The sequence below is a fragment of the Garra rufa genome, chromosome 13, assembly GCF_049309525.1.
Source record: "Garra rufa chromosome 13, GarRuf1.0, whole genome shotgun sequence".
NCBI lineage: Eukaryota > Metazoa > Chordata > Actinopteri > Cypriniformes > Cyprinidae > Garra > Garra rufa.
The window spans coordinates 22,800,241-22,821,677 of record NC_133373.1 but is presented as its reverse complement, the minus strand read 5'-3'; the positions used below and the strand labels follow the sequence as shown (position 1 = coordinate 22,821,677).

At 35.9% G+C, this 21,437-nt stretch overlaps 3 protein-coding genes across 3 annotated transcripts in view; 2 read left to right on the top strand and 1 right to left on the bottom strand.

The window, feature by feature from the left end:
- pfas (phosphoribosylformylglycinamidine synthase) overlaps positions 1–393 on the bottom strand; it is a 30,792-nt gene extending 30,399 nt beyond the window's left edge. Inside the window, exon 1 of the mRNA XM_073816428.1 lies at positions 282–393. The gene's annotated coding sequence lies outside the window, so the exon portion shown is untranslated. The remainder of the gene's footprint in view (positions 1–281) is intronic.
- A 425-nt stretch (positions 394–818) lies between these two features.
- On the top strand, positions 819–3,255 carry mrpl19 (mitochondrial ribosomal protein L19). Its single transcript, XM_073816940.1, has 6 exons — positions 819–900; positions 1,105–1,222; positions 1,904–2,022; positions 2,139–2,273; positions 2,469–2,650; positions 2,772–3,255. The coding sequence occupies exons 1-6, from the start codon at positions 825–827 to the stop codon at positions 2,991–2,993; spliced, it is 852 nt and encodes a 283-aa protein (XP_073673041.1). The 5' UTR covers positions 819–824; the 3' UTR covers positions 2,994–3,255.
- A 1,551-nt stretch (positions 3,256–4,806) lies between these two features.
- LOC141348598 (intersectin-2-like) overlaps positions 4,807–21,437 on the top strand; it is an 83,375-nt gene continuing 66,744 nt past the window's right edge. The window contains exon 1 of the mRNA XM_073852874.1: positions 4,807–4,946. The gene's annotated coding sequence lies outside the window, so the exon portion shown is untranslated. The remainder of the gene's footprint in view (positions 4,947–21,437) is intronic.

Genomic DNA, 21,437 nt, shown 5'->3' with positions numbered 1-21,437 from the left:
TTAGAAACGTTAAATTCATTTAAATTATACAATAAATGAATAATACCATAACAAACACTCTTAGTAGGCTATGTACTGTTAACAATAAGGAGCCATATATTAATAAATACTATTTTTTATTATTAATAAGCACTCAACACTAAAAAGGTTGTTGTGACGTAACGAAAAGCCTGAGAATTATTTACAAACTTTTCGGTGCATATTATATCAAATAAATATGGTAATGAAAACTTAGCAAAACAAGTATGTTTGTAACTTTTCTGCTTCAGCAATTATCTTACCTATCGGTTGCTCGAGTAGACCGCTGGTAAAGTCGTCAGATGTGAGATGGCCCACTGTGTGATGATGTTGACCGCTGCAGACGCCACACAGATCCACGTGTGTCAGTGGATTAAACACGAACCTTCCGCCACAAGGACCAGCCTCTATGCGCATGCGCACATGTCTGTGTTTGATTAGATAGTCCATAGAAATATTACTGATTTTATCTCATCTGAATGGAAATAATAAATGAACATAGTGATAAATGAGCGCCAATCATATGAAAAGATGCATTTACACTGCTTACAATGAAAATATAGGGGTTCATAGATTTGTCATTTATATATACAAATATATTATTCATAGTCACACAATTAAGTTTCAAATTTGCTATATTTATTTTACTCATGTTTACAGCGCGGTAGTTGTAACGTAAACATAATTCATATTGTATGAAACATTTTAGTTTTCACATCATCCAGCTAGTCAGAGTCATCGTTGTTGAGGTTGGACAGCCAATCAGAATGCTTTTTGTACACACACTCCTCTGTCAGAGGTCAAACATGGCGGCGTGCATAAGGAGGACGCGAGAAATGATGAACTCGCTACGAATTATAAGAAATCTCCCTCAGAACGAACGTATGTTATTGTATTTTATATACCCCATTACCAAGTGCATATTATATGCTAATAAAAGAAAAGAGTGGATCATTAAAACCATAATTTGTTCAAGTGAATAACTCCGCGGTTATAAAGTGTAAAGCATTTATGTAATGAGTAAGTTAGCTATTACTGAAACCTTAAATGATTTGTATACATGCAAAATATTAATTTTATTTCTAGGACTTCTGTCGACGTCTGTGATGAGGCACGCTGCAGCCTCAGATGGACCTCCAAAATTCACCCCTCCAACCAAGCCAGTTATAATAGACAAAACACAGAAAGAAGCATCTCTGCGACGGTATGTACGCTGTTGCTTAATAAATGCATATGATTATGTTTTAGTTTACACCTGCCAGCTTCTTGAGGTGTAACAGTTTTATTAGAAAAGGTTTATTGGAACCTGTCACTCAATCAGCATGGTATATTAAATGTATAAATGACATGTAGTTTTTGCAACATTTGTTTAAATATGAATGGTTGTTAAGAATATGTGACTCTGGACCACAAAACCAGTCATAAGGGTAAATTTTTGCAATCTTTCTGGATAAATAAGCTTTCCATTGATGTGTGGTTTGTTAGGATTGGACAATATTTGGCTGAGATATTGAACATCTATTTAAACATTTGGAATCTGAGGGTGTAAAAAAATGAAATATTGAGAAAATAGCCTTTAAAGTTGTCCAAATGAAGTTCTTAGCAATGCATATTACTAATCAAAAATTACGTTTCGACATATTTACAGTAGAAAATTTACAAAATATTTTCAAAGAACATGATTTTTACTTAATATCCTATTGATTTTTGCCATAAAAGAAAAATAAATCTGTAATTTTGACCCATACAATGTATTGTTGGCTATTACTACAAATATTTGCATCACTAGATATCACTGTCAGCTGTTTAGTATTTCAATTGTCAAGACTTATATTAGTAACATGTTTCATGATTTAGCTGCTTTACAAAATACATGTCTGATTAGGTTTTTGAGTCCAGAGTTCATCCCTCCTCGTCAGCGCACAAACCCTGTGAAATTTTCAGCAGAACGGAAAGACATGATGCAGAGACGGAAAGTTCTCAACATTCCAGAGTTTTATGTTGGTAAGAAATACTTTTAATTTGAACACCCTGCAAGGCCTCTGCATTTTATGGTGGTGTGTGATTAAAAAAATCTCTCTCTTTTCTTCATTAAATATTCTTCTTATTATTTCATGTAGGCAGTGTTTTAGCAGTGACCATGACTGATCCTCACATGAACGAGAACCTGAATCGTTTTGTTGGAATCTGCACTCAGCGCTCTGGAAAAGGATTGGGGGCTACTTTCATACTTAGGAATGTGGTTGATGGCCAGGGTAAAAAAATACTTGAAGCATTTAATTTGACTTTGTTTTAGTTTTCTTTTATTATCGGTTCTGTAATGCTGCAACAACTAATCAGTATTAACAAAATTGAAAATTATCTACTGTACAATGATTATTAAAAAAAAATCTGACGTTTGTTGGCATTTTGTTATGAATGTCATAGTAATAGGTTTTCATTCACTGTAGGAGTGGAGATATGCTATGAGATGTACAGTCCACGTATGCGTAAAATTGAAGTGTTAAAGCTGGAGAAGAGACTCGACGACAATCTTATGTACTTGAGAGATGCTCTACCTGAGTACAGCACCTTCGACTTTGACATGCAACCTGTCCATTATGAGATAACAGGAGATGTTCCAGTCAATCAGGTAAGATGTTTTAGTAAAACATTTTTTATCTGTAATGTTCTGTAATGTTCAATTGTACACTTGTGGTGCTCATTCACTATATTGTAAAGGTTTTCTGATGGTTTCTCTCTTTCTCTTATAGTTAAAAGTAAAAATGAAGCCAAAGCCGTGGTCTAAACGTTGGGAGCGTCCCAAGTTTAACATTAAGGGTATCCGCTTTGACCTACATTTGACCCCGGAGATGATGGAGCATGCTCAGAAGTGGGGAGAACCGTGGAGGCCGTACGATATGCTGAAGGAGTATGACACATCCAGACTGGAGGAGCAGATCTTCAAGGAGGTACAGGAAAATCTCAGAAAGTGAACAGTCCATAGAAAGCACTTCCAACATGGACAGAGACAATCCCTTTGAAGAACCTGAGGCTGAAAGGATCTGACTTTGGTGAGACATTCTGATGTTCTGGATTTGGGGTTTGCCTCAAAATGGATTCTGGAGATACATACAAATGACTGCATGTGATGCATCAGAACTTTTTGTGTGTCTGTGTATTTTACATGCTTCTCACCAGCTCAGCTTCTGATGCTTATCTACAAATAACCATCTTAAATTAAAATAATCACAATTATTTCATTTGTTGTTTATCGTCTTATATATGTGTCATCAGTGTCTGCAAATGCCTTGTGTGTGCTAGAATTCTTCTGCCTTGCAATTAGTTACTCTGAGCAATAGAGGGCAGCAGAGAACACCCCAAAAATGCAAATAGATATCTGAATAGCAAATAAAATATCCTAAATAATTTTTTTTGACCTTACTTCCATATTTAAAGTAATGAAATTGATCAAAGTAGTTTCATGTAGTGTAATTCTGCAGTTGTTCACAGTCTGAAAAGACATTACACTAACATTCAAAATGTGGGATTAGTAAAACTTCTTTTTTGAAAGAGATTAATCCTCAAGGATGCATTACATTGATGAAAAGTGACAGTAAGCCACGTTTATAATGTTACATAAGATTTTGACTTCAAATAAATGCTGATTTTGAGGTTTCTATTCATCAAAGAATCCTGAAAAAAAAAACATTACATCTATTAAAATAGGAAACTGTTATAATATTTTGATCAAATGAGCGGAGCCTTTGTGAGCATAAGAGACATTTTTTCCTTTCAAATGGTGTACATAGGGAAAAACATGCTTTCTACATGGAATGGAATAATGTTCATTGAGAAACTGAGACTTATATGTGACCCTGAACCACAAAACCAATCTTAAGTAGCACATGCATTTGTAGCCAGAAATACATTATAGGTCAAAATGATCACATTTTCTTTTATGCCAAGTATCTTTAGGATATTAAGTAAAGATCATGTTTAATGAAGATATTTTGTAAATGTCTTATGGTAAATTTGTCAGAACTCAATTTTTGATTAGTAATATGCATTGCTAAGAACTTCTATTGGGCAACTTTAAAAGCATTTTTCTCAATATTTAGATTTTTTTGCACACTCAGATTTCAGATTTTCAAAGAGTTGTATATTGGCCAAATATTGTCCAATCCTAACAAACCATACATCAATAAAAAAGCTTATTAATTAAATTTTTTAGTATATAAGTATATGTTCAGTACATGTAGTCTAGTTAAAATATTTAAATATTTTTAAAATAGTGTAATAGCTGAATAAAACAACTTAAACCAACACAAGATGGCTTTAGAGTGGTTCTGGCCACTTCATAGCCCAAAGCCTACCTAAACCCAGGCTGGGATGTCACCAGCAGACAATTTTTGTTGTTTTAGCATGCTTCTCAGCAGAGTGTTTAGTACAAAATTCGAAACATCTTTAAAACGGCTGCTCAATGAACATCTCTCTATCAATTGTCAACTGTCCACTGAAACAAAGGAGTGCACAGATTTTCATATTAGGGACTTCTAATGTCCAGCCGTTCTATTTCAGTTCAGACCTTCTGCTCGATATTTATAATCCACAGCGTGAACTTGTCAAATTATTTTAGTGACATGGTATTTTGTCCGAGCTCATCTGGAGGCGCTCTCACTAATCCTCGTGCACATCTGTGCACCGCTACGGAGAGCGACCGCGCGAAGCTCCGCCCATCCTGCTGTTGTCAGTGACGTCAACCCTATCACTTGTGGATAGTGAAACGACGCCGCAGTCAGCGATCTGCAGTGAGCAGGTACAGCCGATCCTTCACCTGGATACCAAAACCACACATCGCCAGTTATCCAAGGATATTCCCGCTTTCCCTGGCGCTGTTTTTATGAAATCACAATAACACTGTGTCGTTCTCTTTCGCGATATGCACGGTAAGCTTTTATATTTTGCAGTTCCCTATAGGTTAGGCTACTCTATTGTGATGCTGTCTATTGTTAAGATTTACAAATTGCGTTTTCAGTATGTTCAGTGTTAAATAAGCATGTTTTACGAAGCTTAATCATGTTGTCCGAGAGAAAAGAGCGCAGTTTCGAAACAAAAGCCCGTTAACGTGTTCGAGAGGGACCGGAATCGCTGTCATTGATTTCAGTCACATAACGGACAAACTTGTTGTACAGGTTGTAAACTTATACAGCAACTCAATCTGGTTTAAACTCTATAATAAGCTGAAACATAAGAGCTGGATCATTGTAAGTGTTTCCCAGCGGACGTTGAAAGTGTCGTCAGAGATGCAACACACCTGTCCCACTAGTGCATCTGCCTCCAGGATACCTGTGTACATCTACAATGACCCTGATCATCCAGCCTCAATCCACTTAGAAACTGTACTTTCATTTACTAAATTAACGTTTAGGGCAGAGCTCATGTTATGTAGATGTTAATAAAAAGTATGATTTATTAAATAGGGATTACATATGAGTTTTTATTAAGGATTAATGCTATATTTTTCACTTATGCTCACACTAGTTTAAAACACTAGTTTAAGTAGTGAAACAACAAGCAGAAAACATTGATGATCGAGTTTTCCATGAATTATTTAAGTTGTGTATAATAAAATGTTACCCTGGACCACAAAACCAGGCATGAGGATACATTATCTGAAAGCTGAATAAATAAGCTTTCCATTGATGTATGGTGTGTTAGAGAGATACAAATATTTGAAAATCTGGAAACTTAGGATGCATAAATATCAAAATAGGGAGAAAATCACCTTTAAAGTTGTCCAAAAGAAGTTCTTAGCAATGCATATTATAAGTTTTGATATATTTACATTATAGGAAATTTACAAAATATCTTAATGGAACATGATCTCTACTTAATATCCTTATGATTTTTGGCATAAAAGAAAAAAATGATCATTTTGATCCATGCAGTGTATTGTTGGCTATTGCTACAAATATACCTGTGCTACTTATGACTGGTTTTGTGGTCCAGGGTCACATTTTTATTCAGGATTGTATTTTTATATATTTATATTTTGTGTATGTTGTGGTGTTGGTTGGAAAAGCATTACAACACTAGTTTTAGTAGTGAAACAACAAACAGAAAAGGTGTTTTTAATAAGTAGGCTAATTTAAGTTGTGTATAATAAACTGATATATTTTCACAGTTAATTAAAATTATTTTAATGTTTACTAAACTTGTCAGTATTTTATATAATTTTTATTATGATGTAGATAGATATATAGCTATATAAATTATTGTAAAAATGTATTTATTTACTTATTTTTGCGTTTTCCTGTTTTTATTGTCTCAGATATTCAGGACTGGTTGATTTGTAAAATATTACATTTAGTCCCTAAATCAGCCTGTGGAAAATCTGTTTGTCCTCTAATATGAATATTGGAGGTGGGGTGTACAATTTTAAGATCAGCTATTATATATTAAATTACAAACTTACAGTTGAAGTCAAAAGTGTACATACACCTTGCATAATCAGCAAAATGTTAACTATTTTACCAAAATAAGAGGGATCATGCAAAATGCATGTTATTTTTATTTTTTTTATTTTTAGTACTGACCTGAATTAGATATTTCACATAAAAGATGTTTACATATAGCTCATAAGAGAAAATAATAGTTGAAGTTACAAAAATGACCCCGTTCAAAAACATACATACACTTGATTCTAAATACTTTGTTACCTGTTGTTAACTTTTTGAATTTGAAGATCGGGGTAAATTTAACTTATTTTGTTTTTTAAGAAACATGTAATTATCTTCTGTAGCTTCTGAATGGCAGTACCAAATAAAAAAAATAAGATATTTAGGCAAAATAAGAAAAAAGTACACATCTTCATTCTGTTCAAAATTTTCACCCCCAGCTCTTAATGCATCGTTTTTCCTTCTGAAGCAACAGTGAGTGTTTGAACCTTCTGTAATAGTTCCTCAATTGTCCTCAGTGTGAAAAGATGGATCTCAAAATTATACAGCCATTGTTGGAAAGGGTTCAAATACACATCACTATAACTATCACTATACAAAAATTCAGGTCAGTACTAAATGAAAAATAACATGCATTTTGTATGATCCCTCTTATTTTGGTAAAATAACATTTAGCAGATTCTGCAATGTGTGTGTAAACTTTTGACAGAAAGATTTTTCATTATTTGTTAATGGCAGCTAATGTAGTTAACTAATATTGAACCCTGTAAAGTTTTACTGGTTTTTGATCACCTAGTTGAGTCAGAAAACAAATGTCTATGAGCAAACACCAGTTTCATCATGTTATTCTTTAGTATTACTCAGAACTTACTCCTGCGATTACACTGTAATGAGAAGTGTGACCCAGGCTATTTCCTTTGAAGTTTGTTAGATTCACAGACTGTTGTAGAAGTAGGTTATGAAGTGTGTGCCAACCGTCATATATTCTCATAACTCTCTCCCTCCAAGGCTAGCGCTGTTAATCAAAGCACAGAGGCTACAATCTGTTTCGGCTCTCGCATCTTCTCAGTATGTGGGGCATGGGCCAGTCGCAGTAGTAAATAACCTGCATGATGAATGGATGAGTCTGGTAAGGGGAAATATGCTGACCATCATTCCTTTTCTCTTATTGGTATGGTGATAGACTCACCACTGTGAAATGCGTCAAGATGGCTATATTAATCATCGCCAGTTGTCGTTCATTTGCATGATCTTAGGTGGCAACCAGTGTTCTGGAATAATGTGGTGTTTTAATGTTTGGTTAGATTCTCTTTGAGATTTTTGAGGCCTAATCTTTGTCTAAATATCAGTGGAACTTATACTGTATTGCTGTTGTCCTTGAAAGACATACATCCTTTGCAAGTCAGAATTGTGCTGACATCACACGCAAATGCTGGCAAGGCCTTTATCTAAAGCATCTATGCAGATGACATAATTTCCTGCAAGATTAATAGTGGTAATGTTCATGTATACAAGCTGCATCATATTGCTGCACGCTATCGTTTGGGTTCAGTACGATTTTTTTGTGTCATTGTTATGTAAAAATATGAATACTTACATTCAGCAAAGATCAACTAGCATATTTAACTCTTTCCAACACTGATTATAATAAGACATGCTTCTTGAGCAGGAAATCATTGTATTAGAATGATTTCTGAAAGATCGCGTGACACTGAATACTGGAGTTATGGAGTAATAGCTGCTGAAAATTCAGCTTTGTCATCACAGGTTTTGAAATGTATTCAAATAGAACACAGCTACTTTAAATTACAATAATATTTCACAATATTACTGTTTTTACTGTATTTTTAACAAATAAATGTAGCCAGAGAGCATAAGAGACTGCATTTAAAAGAGTTACAATTTTACTGATCCCTGATATGTAATGTGTATGTACTAATACCCTAGAATGCACTGATGAAAATGAATTAAAAAATTGTGAATTTGACTTCAAACTGAACTGACATTAACACAGGCAGAGATGTCAGAGATTTGCAGACAAGTTGAAGTAAGTGCCTAATATAAAGTGTGTATGTGGATGGTTGACGTGACGTGTTCTATTTGAGTTTCATCTGTCGTTTGCTAGATTTTTCACTCCTGAATGCCAGCCACCCATGTTCTGCGCGAGTACTGGTGTGTGTGCGAAACTCCCGGTGGGAACAGGGTGGAGTGCCCCAGAAATATGCCTTATATGTCACACACACAGAGGATAGCTTCCTACTAGAGGATGTTGGCTGCCCTAAATACCAATGGTAGCTTGTGTGTGTGTGAGTTTACCAGTGAGATATAAAGAGGAGAGAAAGGGATAAAGAAAGAGAATGAAATGGTGTGTGTGTGTCCATGTGTCCTCAAAATAGGGCTGGGCGATTTGGCCTAAAATCAAAATCTCGATTAATTGAACATTTTAACCCGATTACGATTAATGAACGATTATTTTATTCATTAATAAAATTATATTTAATTATATTTAAATAATATTTATTTTTTTGCCCTCATAGTTCACTGACAAGTTTTGTACAGTAAATATGCTCACATATTACAAGTGAGAGATTTTTGAATGAAGGGTGCACACACTATCTACTATGTATGATTATTTATTGAACATCAGTGTTGAACAACTGAAATTAAAGCACACATTGCTTAAAACGAAAAGTCACATTTTTCCTAAATTAGTGAAAATAAATAACTTGCACTTTTGGAAACAAAATAAATGATTTATAAAATAATAATAAATATTAAAAGTAGAAAATAAGCAGTATCTCTTCTAAATAAAATTACTCTATCCTGTAAATACTTTTTACTGTATAAATACTGCTTAAGCTCTCCATCGACATGTCGGAGGAATAACGTAACGTAACGGAGCGGGGTCACCTGACTCCACACGCAGTAATGTTTTTAAAGGGAAAGTAATTGAAAAAATTGACCTTGAAAAATTTGATCGATTATAGGTTCTGAATGTCGATTTCGATTACTTTTCGATTAATCGCCCAGCCCTACCTCAAAACACTTTTTAATATAATCAAACCTGCCACAGTCAAATTCTCTTGCATCATCCAGAACACCACAGTCTCGTACTGTGAATATCAATCGAGTTACAGTTACAAAACTTCCCTACTGTTCTTGTTCACCTTCAAATGTAAAAAGTTTCTCAAAGCTTGTTGTGCACCACTGTTAAGGAGAGAAAGAGGTTCTGCATGGAATACGAATGATGGACGTGCCTCTCTGAACTTAAAAAAATGTTTGAAAATTGGATGGTGGACTTGAGTAAAATGAAGTGCAGTAGAAAATACAAGTGGTTCCTTGAACGTGCATTTTCAAGACAACGTGGCCCCTGCGTTCTTTGCTACTGTTTATACAGAAACGCACGCTGTGTGCACTGTGAGAAAAAGCGTGTTAAAGGGAACTGAAGCACAAGTGTTATTTGTGTAATTCCATTTTAGATATGTGTTGGTGATAAAAGGTGAGAGGTATAAGATCTGTTGCTGTAGTTCTCCCTGCCTGCATTACGATTAATAAAAAAGTGTACAGAAGTGTACTTGGAGTATTTGCGAATTTCATGTTTGGGCAAATTAAAATTCCCTTCAAGTTTTATTAATTTCATCTGGCACGACTGGCAGCCATTTCAAAGTATTTGTCAGCTACTAAACTTCTCCATACTGAACAACATGTTTTAGTCTCAGGTTTGCTGTTGTTACCACTATCGATTATATTTAGAGTAATTTTATTTCACGTTAAAGGAGTTCACTTCCAGAACAAAAATTTACATACAGTGCCCTCCACTGATATTGGCACCCTTGGTAAATATGAGCAAATGTGACTGTAAAAAAAAATCTGCATCGTTTATCCTTTAGATCTTTCATCCGAAAAAAATCACAAAATTCTAACCTTTCATTGAAGTAAAATGATGGAAACTGGGGGAAATCTCATTATGAAATGAGTTGACGTTGGCAGTTATTGGCACCCAAAGAAATTTGTCTAAGTAAAATGTCTCTGAAGTATATTCCCATTAATATTACATTTTTTAGCACACCAGGGTGGCTAGGAGTACAAAATTGTCCAGCCATTACTTTCTGTTCCACATGATTATATATATGAGGAACACAAAGGCCAAATTCCCTTAATCATCCATCACAAGAAGTAAAACCAAAGAATGTAGTTCTGATGTGCAGAACAAGTTTGTTGATCTTCACAAAATACAAAGTGGAAACTAAAAATGAGCTTTTTGGCAGCTAATCCTCCAGATGATTTTGGTACAGACAGAGATAAAAAAGTACCCCATGCCCACGGTTAAAACTACTGCTGGGTCTTTAATGTTGTGGGCCTATTTTTCTGCCGGAGGTCCTGGACGTCTTGTTTAGATACATGGCTTCATGGATTCTATCAAATACCAGCAGAAAAAAAACCTGACTGCCTCTGTTGGAAATCTTATAATGGACCATGGTTGCATCTTCCAGCAGGACGATGATCCAAAACAAACATCAAAATCAACACAAAATGGTGTCACTGAGCACAGAATGAAGCTTCTACCATGGCCTTCCCAGTTCCCTGGCCTGAACCCTGTATAGAAACTGAAGAGAAGAAGCACCAACATGAAGCTGGGAAGAGAGAGATTCTGGAGAATCTAGAGAGATTTTGTATGAAGGAATGGTCTCTGATCTCTGGTCAGGTATTCTCCAAACTCATCTTGGGAAAAGGACGTTGCAATAATTGGGTGCCAATAATAGATTAATAGATAATAATAATAATAGATTTCACCCGCAGGTTCTATTGTTTTACTTCAATGACAGGTTAGAATATTGTGAATTCTTTGAATGAAAGATCAAAAGGATAAATTATGCAGATTTATTTTCACATCCACCTTTGCTCATATTTACCAATGGTGCCAATTTTAGTAGAGGGCACTGTATAATTTACTCACCCCCTTGTCATCCAAGATCTCCATGTCTTTCTTTTTTTCAGTCATAAAGAAATGATGTTGTTTGAGGAAAAAAATCTGGAATGTTCTCCATAGAGAGGACTTCTATGGTGCCCATGAGTTTAAACTTCTAAAATGCAGTTTAAATGCAGCTTTAAAGGGCTTTAAACATTCCCAGACGAGAAAGAAGGGTCTTATCTAGTGAAACGATTGGTTCATTTCTAAAAAAAATTACAATTGATATGCTTTTTAACCTCATATAATATATTTATATATATATATCACAATATAGTTATTTTTACTTAAATAAGATCTTTATATCAAATTTTTGATATCATAAAAATGTCATAATTCTTGTCACCAGTGTCAGTATTACAAAAAACTAATACTAGCCTAAATTAACAACAGTAACAACAACAACAACAAAAACTCAAACTCCCTGAAGAAAAGTAAACAGTAAACATTACTGTGTAAATTAAATATATATTTCTTCTTATTAAAGTTACAAAAATGATTTAGTCAAGAGCAGTGAGAGATTTTCTGTCTTTTGGTGTCTGATTAACATGAATGGCAGACAGCAGGAATATAAGACTGCTACCACTTTAAGAGCTGCCCGGATCCAATATATCATTACACATCTATTTTATTTCTCAGCTATTTGCTTTTACTTAAAGGAACACTCCATTTTTTTTTGAAAATAGGCTCATTCTCCAACTCCCCCCGAGTTAATAAGTTGAGTTTTACCGTTTTGAAATCCATTCAGCCGTTCTCCTGTTCTGGCGATATCACTTTTAGCATAGCTTAGCATAGATCATTGAATCCTATTAGACCAATAGCATCACGTTCAAAAATGACCAACGAGTTTCCATATTTGTCCTATTTAAAACTTGACTCTTCTGTAGTTATATCGTGTACTAAGACCGGTGGAAATGCAAAGCTTCAATTTTCTATGCTAAGATTAGGAACTACACTCCCATTCCGGCGTAATAGTCAAGGAAGTTTGCTGCCGTAATAAGGCTGAAGCAGGAGCAGTAATACCACGCAGCACATGTGCAAATGCTAAACTAGCTGGGAACTCATTTCTGTTAATACTCCGCCTGCTTCGGCCATATTACGGCAGCAAACTTCCTTGACTATTACGCCGGAATGGGAGTGTAGTTCCTAATCTTATCAGCCTAGAAACTCGCAGCTTTGCATTTCCACCGGTCTTAGTACACGATAGAACTACAGAAGAGTCAAGTTTTAAATACAACAAATATGGAAACTCGTTGGTCATTTTTGAACGCGATGCTATTGGTCTAATAGGATTCAATGATCTATGCTAAGCTATGCTAAAATTGATATCGCCAGAACAGGAGAACGGCTGAATGGATTTCAAAACGGTAAAAATCAACTTATTAACTAGGGGGGAGTTGGAGAATGAGCCTATTTCCAAAAAAAGTGGAGTGTTCCTTTAAGACCTAAATTACTGTTTACCAGGATACTTGCAAAGATGGGGATTTTGACACATACAAGTGTGTATTTATCTGTTCAAGGCCTAAAAAGTGGCAAAAATAACATGGAGTGTCTTTTGTTTGTCATTCTTAAGACAACAGTAGACATATTTTGGTTTACAAACTGTCACATTAGCACTCGGCTAACGTATTCACCATTATTGTTTCGTGAAGTTTTTACAGTTAGCAGCTAAACTTTTACTGTGGACACGATTTGTTTGCATTGTATACGGAAAGACCAATCACAACAGACTTGACTAGCTGACCAATCAGAGCAGAGTAGGCTTATGGAAGGGAGGGGTTTACAGACAAATCTGATACGAACAAACCGTTTTGAAATCATTGAGAAATTACTAATATTAAATGTGTATTCTGAAAAAATACAATGTTTTCTGACCTTAGAAAATACCATACGACCTACTTTTTAAAGCAGACAGTGTTTTCAAATTGAATGGTAAAGTTTTGGGTTAAATTAATGTTGTATAACAAAATGTAAAACTCCCTTCAAGCAGTATTAACCACAGAGCTTATTTATTCATTTAAAACTCATGAGGGAAACTCATAGCGAATGAGGCTTCCATTAGCAAATTAGCCCCAAATTGATGTTACAAATTAAGTGGTGTACAAGTACGCAGTTTCCATCTGCTTTCAAACAGAAATCTTCAAAAAAGACAAGATTTTCTTTCAGCAACAGCAAGAAATTCAGCAAGAAAATCTGAAAACAGTGATATAGTAAAATTAGCATTCATAGAATTAGCATTCATTTAGCTGCCTCTCTTTTCTGTGGATACGCTGCTGTTTATTTTGTCAGCGTCTGGAGATTCGTATGAATATGAGTCTGCTAATCATCAGATAATGTATAATATAGGGAGTTGCTGCTCTGTTTTAATTTGTGTTGATATTTTGCTGCTCGCTTTCACCTCTGCAGCATCATTCAGTACAGCTCTCTGAATGGCTAGTGTGGTCTCTGCTGGCATGTTTCATATGCTTGTTTCCTGTGTGGACAGAGGAGTCCTTATTCCCCTTCTTTGCACAAAGCATGCTGGGTAGCACACTCAGAACAGACATGTGCTGTGTGAGGGGAGTGATATGTTGAATGCTGATTTGCTAGTGCCGCAGGTGTCCATCACTAAGAGTTCAAGAGACATTTGTATGTGGCTGTGCGAGATGAACTGCAGTGCAAGGATGGGACAAACAGTCCTCTGGCCCAAAGAAAGAGCGAGTAAGGTTGTGAGGAGAACTCACACTGGTAGAATTTAGCCTTACCTGTTGTTTCTCACATGCGTGTTCCTGTATGTGAGGTTTGGGGCTGTTTTGACTGGATTTTGGGTGGGGTGGCATGTTAATGTGTTTGTGTATGTTAAGGAGAGCTTGTATATCATGTTCCGTGGCTTGAAGGCTCCGACTCTGTTTGCAGTTGAAACACAAACTCTGGGCTTACACATACACAAACGCACATTCACACTGCATGCATAATAGTGATATTGTCCACAGTGACACAAATGAGGAAGCGTTGTAGGTAACAAATGACAATTAAAGGCTTTCTAGTATCCCACAGCCCCATCTGTGAGACTCAATACCCAATTCAATATTCCTTTTGAGAACAAACCAGAAATGTTCCTTGTTATACTCATTATATACTGTATCTCATTTAGCATGCTTAAAGTAGTCATTATTGCACTTTACTTTCAAACAATCAATGCTTTGGGTAAAAGACAGACTCAACAAGAAGCTTCATCTCTGAATTGGCACAAGACATTCACAGAATAGGTGGTTCAACACTCTTCAGCAATAAAAGAAACAATGAACCACAAAAGTTAGTTAATTTAAAGTCATTTTTGCTTATTAGCATGGTTAAACTGGATCATCAAAGGTCAGCAGCAAAGACACTGGTTAATAAAATGGGATTAAATACTTAAAGAAGATTTGTGTTATTTAGAATATTTAATTATTGCAGATTTGCGTCATTTTCTGAGTTTGCATTTAACAGTTTTAATTCATTTTGATGAATAATAAATATGTTTTTTTTTTTTGCGAGTGAATTAATGCATGTTCACATTTAGTCTAGAATTACAGTAACACGTTTAAACAGCACACAGAATGCCCTCTGTACTTCCGATTTCTCTCAACATGGGGACAGGAGACTTGTCAGTCAATAAATGGGAAAACAAAGTAACTGGCGTTACTTATTTGAAAAAACAACTCAGATATTTTCTTGTAAATTAAAAAGTAATGCATTACTTTACTAGTAACTTGAAAAAAATTCCTGATAACGTAACTCGCATTACCTTTCCAATGTACCTTGTACCTTTCCAATGTAATTAGGTAATGTGTGAAATTGTAGACTAAAGACGTATTCCTTGGCTGGGATCATGTAGAGCCCTTTGAAGCAGCATTGAATCTGCAATTTGGACCTTCAACCCGCTGATCCCCATTGAAGTCAACTATATAGAGAAAAATCTATATATGCTTTCCTCAAAAAACATAATTTCTTATAATTATTATTTCAATTCTATACATTTATCATCCAAATGTATCATTTTATCGGTTTCCACTTTTTGCGAATCAAATCCATGACCTTGGTACCAATGCACTTCTTTAGCAATATACAGTGCACAGCATAAATGAGTACACCCCCTCTAAAACTTAACAAATTGAGCAATTACTCTTCACCTGAAAGACATATTAGGATTCTTTGGAGATATAATGTTCCAACAGGCCTGCGTGATCAATTACCAAAGAAGAATGCCAAAATTATTTAGCAAATTAAGGTTTTCCTGTCAAAGTGATAAAATGTTGTGTTGCAAAAATGAGTACACCTTCCTGAAAGTTACTAAATAAAACTAAAAAAAGAAAACAAAAGTGTAGGTTTAAAGCTATTTTTGCTCAACCGGTAAGTATACTGAACCAAAACTTTTTTTAAAACAAGTAATTTCCTGACAGTTAAAGGCGTTTTATAGCCTACTGAATCATACACAGACTTAATGCTGTCAACAATGAAACCACTTGGGAGAGAAGTGCCAGGTGACTTATTTCTTAGCAGAAAAGAGGACAGTGGTACAAGAGGAATACCAAATTATTGTTTTAAGGGTGAAAATATAGCAGAAGTAGCACTGACATTCAAAAACAATGGACTTGTGACAAGGCTCATGAAATAACCAGGTCTTCACTTTAAATTTTCATTTAATGATGAGTGAATTTTTGCTACAAAATGAGGCGGAGAAATACCATGTAAGAGTATCAGAGCCGGCAAAAGCTATGAAAAGAGTGACACTTTATCTCACAGAGTATGAAGCAGCCTGCAGAAGTGACATGCATGGTTATTGTCACCACTAGAATTACCTACTGTAGCCAAAGCACAGTAAACTCATTTAACCTCTTCCAAGGCCCATATTTACAAAATATAGACTTCTGGGAATCCATACTCTGGTGTCAAGGAACCAAGTCAATCATTTCGGATCCAAAAGCATCCAAAATGTTCTGGTGTTGCTACAGGAGGAGTACAGCGAGAAGTGCCTGGTACCTACAGTGGCGTTCAGTGGTAGTAAAGCTCTTCTACAGGGATGTATGAGTGCTGAAGGTGTGAGGGAGCTGTGCTTTATCAGTGCTGTCATGAATTCACACACTACTGTGTGATGGAATACAAAAAAACTGAAACTGCAGATGCTACCCTCCCCTCATTCCCTGCATTATTGGGCATTTTTTCAGCATGACAATGAGGATATTTATTCTCCCAAGGTGAAAATCCTTCAGTGGACAATGTATTTCACTCAGTATTAACACTCTTGAGCAGCTGTGGGGGATTCTGTAGAGACGAGCTAAGCAAAACTCCCCATTAAAGACCAGGGCATTTAAGGAGGTCATCTTCCATGAGTTAAACAGGACAGATGTGAAAATTTGCCATGAACTTATATACTCAGTGCCAAGAAGGGACAGAGCAGTATACTTAATATTCTGGAGGACATATTTAGTACTAGAATATTATACATTTGCTGAATTGCATGTAGGGTGTACTCATTTCTGCAATCCATTATTTAAACAAAATTGGCTAATTTACTTATATTACAGGAAATATTGGCATATATTTTGTTGTTTTTATTAAGTATATGTTTAATACATTTAAATATTGCCATCTTTCCATGAATTTTATTAGTGATCATTAAGAAAATACTTCTTTTATATATATTAAGAGGGGGTGTACTCATTTATGCTGTGCACTGTACCATTAAAGATATACAGCTGCCTGTCCTCGTCTATACTATTTAATAAAAACCCCATGGTTGTTAAAAAGAGACTTATTGATTCAGAGAAGGAGTGGTTTCTTTCTTTCTAACCTTATGTCTGTCTGTCTGTCTTTGTAGTCATCAGTTTATATCTGTTCAGCCTGAATCTCATGTTTTCTCAGAGCACTGGGGAGACATATTTGTGTGGGTGTAAATAGAAATGTTGCTACTGCCCATCTTAAATTTATTGCACAAAATCTGTGAGACTCACAGTGACTTAAATTCCAGTTAGAAAGAGTGTTGCGTAGCATGAATTAGGGTTTTCACTTAAAATTATAATTCTGTGTACAGATTTTAAGAGTCATTCCCCAAAAAAATACATCACGGAGCAAAGAGGAAACTGACAACACGCCGACAGACGAGACAGAGCAGGTTACTTCTGGTATGAAACAAGGTCTCAAAAGAGAGTTTATTCTAAATCACCTTTAGGAGTAGTTCACTTTCAGAACAAAAATTTACAGATAATGTACTCACCCTCTTGTCATCCAAGATGTTCATGTCTTTCTTCAGTCGTAAGGAAATTATGTTTCTTGAGTAAAACATTTCAGGATTTCTCTCCATATAATGAACTGCTATGGTGCCCCGGAGTTTGAACTTCCAAAATGCAGCTTCAAAGGGCTCTAAATGATCACAGCCGAGGAAAGAAGGGTCTTATCTAGCAAAACGATGGGCTATTTTCTAAAAAAAAAAAAAAAAAAAACTATTTATATACTTTTTTTTAACCTCAAATGCTCATCTTGTCTAGCTCGGCAAGATAAGCGTTTAAAAAAACACTCAATTTTTTGGGGAAATAGGCTAAGGCCCAATCCCAATTCTATTTTCTACCCCTTCGCCTACCCCTCGCCCCTTCCCCTTGTCCCTTGAAACAAAGTGTAAAGGGGAAGGGCTAAAATATTTCCCCTAAAAAATGGGACACCACTACAACACTGTGATACGTCATCATAGGTTGTCGCTAGTTCCTAATGTTACGTCAGAGGACATGCGCAGATGTTTATCACTCATTCCAAGATGTCAAAATGTTGTCATGTTGCAAAAAGTACAAATGTACGGTGTACGCACCGTTCATTCACATGTGGCCGTAAGCAAAACAAACAACGCATTATCACATGCGCGGCAAATTGCTAATCAGCGTAGTGGTGCCTGGAGAAGTATATATGCTTCATTTGTGAATTTCGTTTTCAACTTTCTATTTGAACGCGTTCGTTTTCTGGATCCTTGGACTAAAATGTTTACAGGGGTTCACTGGTTTAAGAAATTGCTGATCGTAAAAATCAGCTTCTTTTTATTTGTAAGGTATCGTTTTTATTATTATGTACTGATTTAAATTACTGGTGCGGTAGACGTATCGGGCGCAGGTGCATTAGGCGCAATCATCAAATACATTTCAAAGCAAGCCGGCTCCACGGTCCTGACTGCATCATCACTGCCTTTATTGGGTGTTTTGAGCGAATATTTACATTTATTCACATGACTGGATGTGGTGGACTGCCATGATTTTGGCGAATGCAGGACAATGAATAATGCGCATCAGAGGGGATTTAAAAAGTGGAAGTGTGTATACACCGTATACGTTACCTGCGTACACCATCCACTACACCACCGTTGCAAATTGCCGTGCCACTGGTCTTTCATGTTTCTAACATGCAGTCAAGTGTATGTGACATAAAAATATATTTTGTAATATCGTGCAATCAGTGCTATCTGCTAGCAAACTTTAGCGATTTTTTTGCAAACGTTTATTTACAAAACAACACCATAAACACAAACACAAGATTGAAGGTAATATACATATAATGAAACATTGTCATGAAAATCCGTATTAAAGGCAAAAATTACTTATATTTACGAGTCTGCTTGCTCGAGTGAGCAGCCATGTTGGAAATTTCTCTTAGCCCTTCGTTTTAAGTGAGGTCCTGAAAAATCTTCGTTTGGAGGGCTATCTGGCCCTTCCCCTTACCCCTACCCCTCCAACCAAAAGAGAAATGAGACACCCCTACCCCTTCACGTGAACGCGCCAAACGGAGGGGTAGGGCTAAGTGTAGGGGTAAGGGGTAGAATTGGGATTGAGCCTAATTCTCCAACTCCCCCCGAGTTAATAAGTTGATTTTTACGTTTTGAAATCCATTCAGCCGTTCTCTTGTTCTGGCGATATCACTTTTAGCATAGCTTAGCATGAATCCTATTAGACCAATAGCATCGCATTCAAAAATGACCAACGAGTTTCGGTATTTGTCCTATTTAAAACTTGACTCTTCTGTAATTAGATTGTGTACTAAGACCGGCGGAAAATGTAAAAATGCGATTTTCTAGGCCGATAAGATTAGGAACTACACTCCCATCTGGCGTAATAGTCAAGGAAGTTTGCTGCTGTAATATGGACGCAGCAGGCACAGTAATATCACGCAGTGCCTGAAATTAGTTCCCAGCTAGGTAACTTCCAACGAGGAACGCTCCCTGTCTAATAGGATTCAATGATCTATGCTAAGCTATGCTAAAAGTGATATCGCCAGAACAGGAGAACGGCTGAATGGATTTCAGAACGGTAAAAATCAACTTATTAACTCGGGGGGAGTTGGAGAATGAGCCTATTTCCAAAAAAAAGTGGAGTGTTCCTTTAAGATTAAAAAGTATATAAGTTGTTAAATGTTTTTAGAAAATAAAAATAATCGTTTCGCTAGATAAGACCCTTCTTCCTGGGCTGGGGTCATTTAGAGCCCTTTGAAGCTTTCAAGATTTTACAGAGGACTGCTTCTCTAATCTTGAAGAGTTTAACGCCGGATTCGCTAAAAGTTTTAGTTTATCAAAGATAAGTCCGTACCTTCTTTATTTGGACCAACAAGCGTCTCCAAACCACAACCAATTGATACGTTATGTGTACATTCTCAATTGAGTGTTCAAAATATAAAGTTTTTAATACTAATATGTGATATACCTGTGCAGCTTTAGAAAACATATATTCTGAGAAAATTACAATGTTTTCTGACCTTTAAAATGTTGGCATTTTTTAAGAAATTCAAACAATAAATAACATTTTGTGGCTCTTTAATATGTCTTGACAGATCACTGTATTGCCTTATTAGATCAATCGACACATGAACAGTCTTTTCTTCTTCACTACTGTAAACTAATGTCAAGAGAGGCGATAAACTAACAGTGTTACTTGTGTTAACATTTGGTTGATCCTACAATGTGGTTGTCACTCATGGGATTAAGCACTCAGAAGAATAGTGACAATATATTTAGCTGCAGTGTGTACGTGGCCAGAAAAGGCAAGCGAGGTATGTTAGAGTTCAGGGCCGTGCAGAGACCTTTAAAGGGGCAGGTGCTCAAAGTATAAAAAGGGCACCTTGAACAAGGCATTTAAGAGCCCCTCGGGTCCATCACCTCATCGTAGGCATCCAGTTACTTACGTAATAAGTAACAATGTCATTAATAAGACAAATAATGCATTATTCAAAGTTTTAATTTGCATTTATGTTTAGTTCAGGACTCAAACAATAGAATTAGTAATATTTGTATCACAATAAAAGGGGCTCTCTAAATAGGGCTGTGCTCAAAACATCAGTACAGCAATACTGTACTGTATATTGTGACACAATCCTTGGTGATACACGTATTATCACAGAGGCTTCTAGCAGCCAATGCTGTGAAGCAGTTCTGCATAAAAACTAGGTCGATAATTGCAATAATTTGACCATAAAGAGCTGAAAAATGTGGAAATAAATTAATTCTCTATCACAAGGGGGCGCTTTAGGAGCGCTGAAATACTACGGTCTCCATGGGAACGGCTGAACACAAAGCAGCATTGACGCTGTTTTATCATAATGTGAAATGAAAATGCCAACGACACTGAGGACAGTCGGCTCCCCTCAGATACATTCATATTAAGACATCAGTGCCGCGTTTTGACTTTGAAATGTGCAGCGTGCATATTTATTCAATGACATCATTGCCTTCTGAAGTTTAATCCAGCCCTATTGCGATTATCGTCTTTCCGTCTCCAATGTAAGACCAACTAAATTATGATTAAGTCTTTTCATATACTATTTAATTTAACATTTAAAAAACTTTTTATGGCCTTAAATTTGATACAACTAAATTGAGGAGTTTTTAAGGACCTGCAGGAGCCCTCTCCTTTACGATAGATTTACGATTTTTTTTACATGACATTATCGGCAGCTATTTCAGAACAGACTACACATGTACAAACTATAAAAAAGTATATATACTCGTGCATAATCTCTTTTCT

Bases quoted from the DNA above. Each gene is read 5' to 3' on its own strand.
- mrpl19 (XM_073816940.1), top strand. From the start codon at position 825: ATGGCGGCGTGCATAAGGAGGACGCGAGAAATGATGAACTCGCTACGA. The intron at 1,223-1,903 runs GTATGTACGCTG...ATGTCTGATTAG, and splicing joins AAAGAAGCATCTCTGCGACG to GTTTTTGAGTCCAGAGTTCA. The intron at 2,274-2,468 runs GTAAAAAAATAC...CATTCACTGTAG, and splicing joins GAATGTGGTTGATGGCCAGG to GAGTGGAGATATGCTATGAG.